The 10,074-nt window shown below is 38.8% G+C and overlaps 1 protein-coding gene and 1 pseudogene across 1 annotated transcript; both read right to left on the reverse strand.

Moving 5' to 3' along the window:
- Positions 1-374: 374 nt before the first annotated feature.
- Positions 375-5,098, reverse strand: PHT3;3 (phosphate transporter 3;3). The gene is made up of 6 exons (XM_088945353.1): positions 4,345-5,098; positions 3,742-4,091; positions 3,586-3,629; positions 2,504-2,718; positions 2,290-2,414; positions 375-832 (listed from the first exon to the last, which is right to left on the reverse strand). Exons 1-6 carry the CDS (start codon positions 4,474-4,476, stop codon positions 790-792), a joined length of 909 nt encoding a protein of 302 aa, XP_088801479.1. The 5' UTR covers positions 4,477-5,098; the 3' UTR covers positions 375-789.
- A 1,331-nt stretch (positions 5,099-6,429) lies between these two features.
- On the reverse strand, positions 6,430-9,673 carry LOC148849719 (uncharacterized; annotated as a pseudogene).
- Between the last annotated feature and the right edge of the window lie 401 nt (positions 9,674-10,074).

Consider the following 10,074-nt stretch of genomic DNA (forward strand, 5'->3'; position numbering starts at 1 on the left):
ATGCTGAAAATAGTTCTAAAACACTGGTACCAAACAAAAATAAACACTACTTCCCAGAAAACAGCCTATATGAGAAAAAAGTGCTTATAACTCACACATGTCCAGCACCAATGCCAAACACCTAGCATGCCACCACCACCATTTTAGTCTATTATCACCAATGGAAAAGGGTGGCTTTTAAATTTCTTGCCACATGGCCATGGATTGCTTGAATTGATGAAACATGAAGCTCTCTTCTGTTTATCAAAATTTCAGATCAATTGGTCGTGCTCACCTTGCATTTATCAAATTTCTGATGACAAGGCACAACAAATAATTAATAATATGGGGTAGTAGCAGATAGCTAATAGAACCATAGAAACTTTCTCAGTAACTACAGAAAAATCAGCTCCACACATAATTTTCTTCTGAATATTATGCAATTAGGTATGTACAGTGTACAGTATACTTCAGTACCAGAAATCTCGCTGCGCCCAATACAGAAGATGAATACTTTTGTCTTTTTACAATATATATAATTCAACGTACAAGGCAATTAAACTAAGATTCAGATAATCATCAAACCCATAAATATGAGCAAAAATTGGCTTAGCTCTTGGTAATATCCAGAAAACAGAATATCAGATAGCAAAAAAAACTAGCACCAGATATTTTTGTCAGCTATTAGTGTAGGCATTTAGGAAAAGGTAAGGCTACAGCCAGCAGTTCCCCGCTTGAATCTTAAATTTCCTTTAGTAAATACAAGCACCACAATTGATCTATATAGAGAAGTGTAGACTTCTGTTTAAGCTATTCTGTTTGCTTCTGGTTGTTAGCACTTCCACTTGTTGGCCTGAAAGATTTCAAAGCACAAACAACTTTACTTTAGTAGACGAAACACAAGCAAAGCAAAAAAAAACCAAGGAGGTACCAAAATTTTATGTAACCCTGGCATTTAATCAATATAAGGAATAGTCTGTGGCCCCATAATAGTGAAATTTCTCTTAAATCAGCATCCTATCAACTACAAGAGCCAATTATAAATAATTTTTTTCTGATAGGTGAGATGATGAAACCTTGAACCACATAATAGAATAGATTATTAGGGTCTGTTTGGTTCATGGTTGGAATCGGAATCAGAATCAAAATGGTCTATTCCCTCTATCTGTTTGGTTCGAACAGGAATCGGAATCAGATTCTGATTGATACTGTTTGGTTCATGAAGAGGCTGGAATCGGAATCAACCATGATTTCCAATTTTACCCCTAATAAAAAAAAAAGAAAATGCATGAAAATACCAAAAAATGTAGAAATCGCAGAAATTTTGTAGGAAAATACAGAAATTATAATAATTTTATAAAAAAAATCAAAAAATTGCATGAAAATACTGAAATTTTGTAAAAAAATAAAAAAAAATGTAAAAATTTTGTATACAAAAATGCAGAAATTACAACAATTTCTATTATCTCTGTTTTTTCTAATCTTCTAAAAGTGGGTGAAACGAGCAGAAAGGCCCACTTTATTATTATCTCTGTATTTTCTAATCTTTTAAAAGTGGGTGAAGCGAGTAGAAGCTCGGGATGCATGTATAAGACCAGACATAGGGATTTGGGTGGGGCAATCTCACTAAAAAAGAAGAAAGGGCAGGTGGATACTGAAGTAATGAAGAGACGCTATCATGTACGAACGAAAAACCCAGAAGACTAGAGTAGCCTTCTTAGAAGAGAATAGAGTAGCCTTCTTGAGCTTTTCTTCGTACACACATTGATACATAAAGCACACTCATCTTACACAGCTTCTCTCTCTGGTATACGTTTCTTCTAATACCTGTGCTGCATTGCATCTGTTTGGAATGGGAAGGGAGACGACGGTAGATGATTTGGAGGAAGAAGGAGGAGGAGGAGGAGGCAGCAACGACGAGGAATAGTATGGAGGTTGAAGGGATTATTCCTTTTTCATAATTGGAGGGTTTTTTTTTTGTCCAAAAATAAAAAAAAAAAAGGAAACTAAATGGCGGAATAGGAATCACATTCCGGACGAGGGGGTCGGGAATGGCCATTCCCCCATATGGGTGGGTGGGGGGGTCGACCAAACATATCCAGAAACGGAATGACCCATTCCATTCCGATTCCGATTCCAGGGTCCTATTCCCTTGAACCAAACAGACCCTTAGTTTTTTTATTAGTGTATTCACATGCTGCTGACATAAATAGGACTAAAGATTCCCTAGCAAATCAAAATTGTTCTCAAAGACATGACATGCTTCTGTAAAGGAATCTCAGTTATTAAAATAAAATAGATAAGACTTACAGTCCAGTCAACAATTTAATGGTGTCGTAGAACAACCATTGCAAAGTTACAACAGGCCCCGCAAGTGTTATTCGAATAGGCAGGCTTCTAGTAAACAAATTGACAAACCCAATATTCTTCACAGCCTACACACAGCATTAAGCTTAGCCCAACTAAAGCTTTAGTCTGCACAAGTTGACATCAACCTAAAACAAATTAATCAGCTTATCTTTACCTGCATCACACTATCAGCCTTTCTGTTATAAAGAGAGGACACAACATTGTCAGCAGGATTAGAAATAAAGGTACCAACAGCACCAGCTGTATAACCAGCTAAACATGTCACCCCTAGTTGCTGAGCTTTTGAGCAGTCCTCCTTTCTTCTTTGAATGACATGACGATATAATAGATCCACAGAATGCTCAAATGTTGAAAACATTACCATAGAGACTGTAGAAAACAAATTTTCATGTGTAAGCATGCAATATAAATTAATCCATAATACAATTATAAATTTTGTGAAACTGAAAATGTCGATCAAACTTGTAGGTAGTAGCTTAAAACAGGTATTTTGACCTGACCTAGATGGTGTGAATATGAATCAGGAGGATAAAGTCAACATATTAATTCATCTGTCATACATGCTAGAGTGCACTGTCACACATGCTATACTTGGTAGAAGATCTTTAACAAGAAATAAGTTGTCCATGCACCAAACTGCATAAAGCAGTTTAGTGCCTGAGTACAGCATCTTGTTGTACATGTTCTTTTGCTTCTGATCTTTAAAAGGGAAGCCTAGTGCACGAGGTTCCCGCCAATGCGGGGTCTGGGGAGGGACAGATGTAGCAACCTTACCCCTGCACATACAGAGAGGCTGTTTGCAAGATTTGAACCCTGGAAATAGCCTCTCTTTATACTTTATCTCCTCTCAGAAGCTGCATAAAGCATTCCAGTTTGAGACTAAATAGATCAAATAAACTCAGTTCATGTAAAATATTTTCGTAGAGGGAAAAACCGACGGTGTTGAGGTTCTAGTGATGGAATGTTAAATTGAATTTGTAAACCATTCCTTAGACCTGTTTCAAAAAGAGTGCAAATAGTAGTGTAAGCTCTTAGCCGTCTAGCCAATGCAATCTCCATTTTCCAGTATATGTTATACTGCTAGAGTCCACTAATGAACTTAATAAGTAGAAACCTGAAGGTACAAAGCATTCAGGGAATCCAAAGACTGCCCTAGTTTTGTTTGTAATCTAGCAAAGCACCTCAGAAACTAAGACAACAGAACAAAAAAGTAGAATTAGGGAAGAGAGTAATTACATGGAAGATTCCGACCCCAAAGAGGAGCAAGCCCCTTGTAGAAGCTGCAACCAAAGATGGAAAAAGAAACTGATACTCTTAAACACTATAGGCATGCATTACACAAAATTTATAAAGAAGGAATGGTAAAGTGCGTCATGTTCATGGATGTTATACCCAGAGAGGCCTTCAGTTAAATATAGCTTTGGAAATCCATCCGCCAAGCCCTTTGCAAAATTGGGCTGTGTTTGGACACGGATTTTGACGGCTTCGAAAGGGCAGAGAGCCACATCGGCAAATGCTTGGGCAGATGCGCTGCTCACAAAGAAGATGAGGCTCCTATTCTGACCTACCAACAGATCGGAGTAGAGATTCTTGAAGTATTCATATAGACCAAATTTGCAGCCACCTTGAAAACCATAGCCAAGGAATTTTCCGGCCCAACCTCTCCAAAGAGCAGACGGGCCTTGTTCCTTCAAGAGGATATTTAAACCGGAAAATATGCTATTGTACTTGATTGGGTTCACCTAGATAATGAAATAATTCGTTAACAATCCATGAAAGAAAAATCACTCACTAATTTCCAGAGAAAGGAAACTTATTGCAATCACCTCTCTGAAGCTTTCTAATTGAATAAATATATTTTCACATTAAAATTGTTCTTAATAAATAGGTTCAGTAAAGCAGAGGAACAGAGAAACGAAGTACACTACTAGGGGATGGATGGAATCAAGGAAATTCACTATCAATCAATGTTCCACGCCCAAAGACCCCACTTACCTGCATATTCACTTTTAAGACATCCAGAGGAGTAACGGCGAGGTGGGTAGCCCCAGCACTGAGCATTCCTCCGATGGCGCATACCCCGTAATACCCGGGTGAGAACTCCTCAAAGACTCTTCCATTTCTCATGTTTTGCTTCTTTTGTTTTTCTTCTTTAACCCCTCTGCTTGAAGTTTGAACACCCACGTCTCAAAGCGAGAGAGAGAGAGAGAGAGAGAGAGAGAGAGAGATCTGGAAGCTCCAAAGTAGTGTGTGAGACAGTGAAAGTAGGATCAAAGAAGTATCGTATTTTGTTGCTGTATCAACTTTCGAGTTTGAATAGGTTCGATTTGCTGTCGCGCTCCGAGCTTCTTTCTGTAACTGGCTGCAAATCCGTCCACGTTTGCAGCATTCAAACACAAGGCCAGAAACAGAGAAAGACTGGAAATCAGACGCCAAAGGTCCAAAACGAAACGAAAGCCCAGTAATACGGATCCGGGTGCTTGTTTGGGCACAAGACCATTGTTCAGAAATGGGCACATCCCCACTGGGAAGTGGGAAGTGGGAACTGGGAAGGAGTGAGGAACCTCTCTCGTATTTGTAGCCAGCTTACTGGAGCAAGCACATCTGAAGTCACCGGAAAGAGCCCTAATCACGTTCACGCATGGTTTTCAAAACCGGACCGGAAAACCGAATGAGCCCTAAGGCCCCTAACCAACGTGAACGGTTCACGTATGACGTAACGACGAAATTGTTTTGCAAGTTGCAACGTGAGCAGGATGAGGTTTTTTTCCGTAATAACACGAACAGTCGAACAACTCCTCCCATAGGCCATAGCCCATATCTCCATGGCTCTGGGATTGGTCAATCGGCGAATTATTTAATTACGGATTTGTCCTCTTTGTTGGGGGGAACCATGCAAAGATGAGGATGAGAGGTGAGGTGAGGGGTTTCTTCGTAAACTCCAAACACTCACAGAGATTTCGCTACGGATCCCCACTTTGTGGGAGGTGGGAACCGGAAAGTTTTCCCATCCCAGGCTTCCCAGCCAATGAACCAACCCTTCGGCTTTTCAACGTTAAATACCAAATTTACCCTCGATTGGCATCTTCCCACTTTTTGACTTTAAGTAGAGTTAGCCTAGAAAATTAAATTGGTCGCACTCGCATTACGTGTCAAACAAGCGTCCACCTATTGCATTCATTTGCTGCTTCCTGACCACAAGGAAAATAGCAACGTGAAGTATGTAAATTAATCCCCATCTCATACCATTCATTCTTCTAGAATATTGTTTCTCATACCATTCTGGATACAGATCTGAAGTGGGGATTAATAGGAAGAGCTTACCACAAGGAAAAATTATTAAACTTTGGGGTGATATAGATTCTGTTTTGAATTGGACCGGACATCGATTCGGAAAAGAAGAGTTGAGGCTAAAAAATTAAGGTTTGAGTTTGAGGCTAAATAGAATCTATATCATCCTTTTTTTCTAAACAGAATTTATGTGCTCCCAAGTCCCAAGGCATCATATTTTTATTAGTTTTTATTGGAAATAAAAATATATACATCTCAAAAAGTTGTCAAAGAAGACAAATTTCTTAAACTATTCCTAACTTTTAGGAAATTAATTTACTTTACCCTACTGTTTACCTATTGTCTTTACGAAAGGATTAAAAAGATTATAAAACATTGAACGCCTTATTGTAAGTGTAAGTGGGAACCAAACCAACTCAATAGTTTGGATTAGACCTTGAAAGCATCCAAAACCAAATTGATGGTACTCGGCCATCACCTCCTTGGCGTCCGGTCGGTCACCCTCATCAGCCGCAACACATCGGAGCGCCAGCTCTACCACACTCACCGTGATCATCGTTTCCCCTTCTCTTCAATATTTTTAATAGAAAATAAATGCTGCAACGTTTGACCCTGGAAATTACAAGGCAATAGAATAACAAACCAGAATACAATTTCAATGAATGAAGACCGACAAGGGTGATACATATTTAAAACTTAAAATGATAACTACGGTGTGAAATGCCTTAGAAGGAACTGTCCTAAGTCCATCTCCGTTCCTAGCTGAGGCTATTTCAGGTAATAAATTCTCTAGGCTATCGGCCTTGGCACTTGATGCATACTATTCAACACACTATCACTAAGATGAAATGAAAATTCCATCAGACATGACAGCCAATCTTTGAAGTAGGATCGGCAATCCGTCTCTGCGCGAGAGAGGGCACTGAGAGGCGTGACTGACAGAAACACATCCTTCCTTAAGAGCTCGATGATCTGTATGACTGTATCTCCATCATCATATTGTGGCCCCTTTACTTCTTTCTTCAACAAAAGGTTTCCTGCTGATATAGTTAAGGATACTTCTATTTTCGGCCCTGTTAACGACTCAATTTGTTGACAAGATTTTTCCTCCCTCCATGTTAGAAGCAACTTACGTCCACCCCATTTTGATAATGCCTGTATCCTGTTTTGTTGCTTTATAACCCTTATGGTTTGTAACATCTGTTGGCAAACCCATATTCAAAAAGAAGTTCTCAGGATAAGTTTTATTCTTCAACACAATCGGTATTCGATTAATGATGGACAAGGATGCCTCCGCACTTGGTTTGAAGTCTTGGATACTGCTCTTCCCTCTAACCCAGTCATAGGGGTGCAATTTGGGCGGCCCCAGCCAGAGCCTAGACCAATTCATCTCAAAATTTTACATGGGTTGGACTTAGATTTTCACTCCTCGGGTCAGTTTGGTCCCAAGAAGTCGAGCTTTTTAATTTTTTGGGTTGGGCCCGAGCCTAGCCCTTAGATAATCTAAACTTGGCCCAACTATCCACACACACACACACACACACATACACACATATATATATATATATATATATAATTTGCATACATATTTACATATATACATAAACATGTGTTCATACATACATACATACATATACATGCGATTTTATTGACCAACCTGACCCAGGCCCAAGCCCAACCCGAATGCATCAAATTACAGTGTAGGCTGGGCTCAGGTTGGAAAGATCTGACTTGATCTCGAGATCATGTTTTAAGCCCAAATTTTAAGATCAGGCCCAAATTGACTATAAACCCAACCCAATCCACCCGAGTTACACCCCTACCCAGTCATATGATGATGGCCAAAGATCGGACACCATAAATGAAAGCTTCTCGAGCACCAGCTACTATCCCAGAGTAGACAATGTGATATCCACAGCTACTTCCCATATTGATGCCACTAATGACCAGATCAAGAATTGTAGGAAATAATGCTTTGGAAATACCCAAATAAGCACAATCTCCTGGTGTTCTAGAAACTGCATAAGCTGTTCAACTCTGTTCACACAAAGAGCATAATAACACCATGTAATGATGCTGTGACTAAGAGTAGACTTTTCCGAATAGGTGCGCAGACTAGAACCTCGTAGATATTGGTGGAGACCAAGACCTAAACAAGAGCTCTTAAGCCGAGACTCCGAGAGCATCAATCACATTATCGATGATTACCATGATTATCGGTCGAGTACTGGAGCCCTGGAGCACTGAACACCCTCCATTTCCGTTTAGAAGGAATCTCGATCATTATTGTAAGGTTGGATGAGAAACGGGAAAGGAAACCACCTACCTCAAAGACTGGAGACTGGAGAAGATGCGGTGGGAAGAAAGAGCGTCAATTTTGTAATAGTTTTGGTGTGAATTATAGAAGCGAAGACTGGGGAAGCATGGCCATTGAAAGCTTCAGAGGAAAGGAGAGGAATGGTGAACCAAGGAAGTTTCTTAAGCTATTGAAGATGATTTGTCTAGGTGCCTCGCCGAGCTCAAGGTCAGAAAGGGAAGAAGAACGCCAGTAACCATGAAGAAAATTTGAAAAATAAAAGAGGGAAAATTTGACTAAAAAGGGTAATGTTAGGTTTTAAAAAATTATAAACATCAATGTTAACGGATTGAGATCGAACATTAACTGACACTAACAGCAGAGGATGATTTAGTCAATTGTTAGAAAATATAGGGATACTCTAAGACAATGTTAGTTAATTTCCTAAAACTAAGGAATACTTTAATAAAATTTCTCAAAAACATCACCCCAATCAGACATTAGAACACAAGTTATGGCCTCCAAGTTCACATATACATTTATCATCTGATTTTCTAAAACCGGGACTGAATCATCAATTTTTCGGATTCTAAAATCAGAATTTAGGAGAGAAGGTTCTAGGTTCCAACATTTTAGTCAATCTTTTTTTTCTCGCCTCTACAAGCATACTTTTGGCTCTCTCATCTTATATGTGCCACTAAATTAATGACACAAAAAGGAATACAATTTTTAGTGAATTTCAATAAAGTTCTTATGGGCAATAACAGGAATTTTTATCTCATGAGATCAAGAGATGAGGGCGAATGGAGACTAGGAAAACTTTTCTGTAGTGCACCTGCGGGAAGTTTGGTTTGAAAGTTTCTCTTAATGTTAATGTTAAAAAACATGAATCCTATTTAAATTCCGATTGGATTAAGATTGAGACGGTGAATTGGCCTAAAAACTAATGAATTAGGTTAAAATTAGAATCGGGGTTTCAACAAGTCGAATTTTATCGGGGCTGACACTGCCCCCACCTAGTAACATTTTTTCTCAAAATGTTTGGAGAACCAAGGCCCCCCCAATCCAATAACTTGCTTCACTCTTACTCATAACTTACGGCTTTATAAATTGCACCTAACTACCGGAAAACTTACAATTTAGGCCCTATTTATTCTAGGGTAAATTTCTAAAACTTCCTCTAAAGTTTTTGATGGTTGCTGAAACCTCTTTTAAAATTTGAAAATTGTAATCACCTTCCTTAAGCAAATCTTTTTTCGTTAAAATCCTTTAAAAAAAGACATGGAAATGTCTAAAATACCCATACAGGTACTTTTCACCAATATGTTCGTTTTTCAAAATTTCTCTTCACATGAATCACTAGCCCTAACTTTTGTGGCATAAACATGCATGCACTTTTTATTTTTTCTGCAACCATGCAAGAGTGGTTCAGTGGCTTTTTAAATGTCAAAACAGAAAATTTTGATGAAATTGATTACTTTGTTGCGTGGTTTTGGTATGACTTTTGTTTGGGGCATGGAAAAGAAGAGGTTCTTGGGTTTTCTTGCTATTGACTTTAGATCATATGGAAAAACAGGAACAGATTTATATTTGAAAATATAGATCCTGACCCTGGTTTGGCACTTTCATGTGTTCACAGCAAGATGAGGGAGAGGAATCTGACTTCCCCTCTCGGCTGGCAGCTTTCTTCCCATTCAACTGACCTGAGAGGTCATCAAGTTTTTTGGACAGCTCCATTTTTTTTTTTTTTTTGGAGACGGGTAAGGCTCATTAGGGACTCCCCCAGGGCTTGGCATTGGCAGCATCTTTTGGTGAACCTTCAGTCTCTTCTCCAATCCAAGCGGAGGCAATGGCCTTGATTAAGGTTCTAGAGCTCTTAAGGTGTTTGAATTGGTCTAACGCTATATTGGGAAGTGTTGTGCAAACTTTTTCTTTTTTTTTCGGGTTCTATTATCAATTCAAAGCTTGTATATTAGAATAATCTGGAACATGGTGTCTTTCTGTTTCTCCATGAAAACAAGCTTTTTTTCGGGTTCTATTATCAATTCAAAGCTTTGCATGCTACGAGACATATATACAAATTATATTGATTGAAAGTGTTGTGTCATGGCATGTTCAAGCTCTTAAGTCTGGTAGAA

Source organism: Nelumbo lutea, chromosome 5 (assembly GCF_056320005.1).
Source record: "Nelumbo lutea isolate HS-2025 chromosome 5, American lotus-T2T, whole genome shotgun sequence".
NCBI lineage: Eukaryota > Viridiplantae > Streptophyta > Magnoliopsida > Proteales > Nelumbonaceae > Nelumbo > Nelumbo lutea.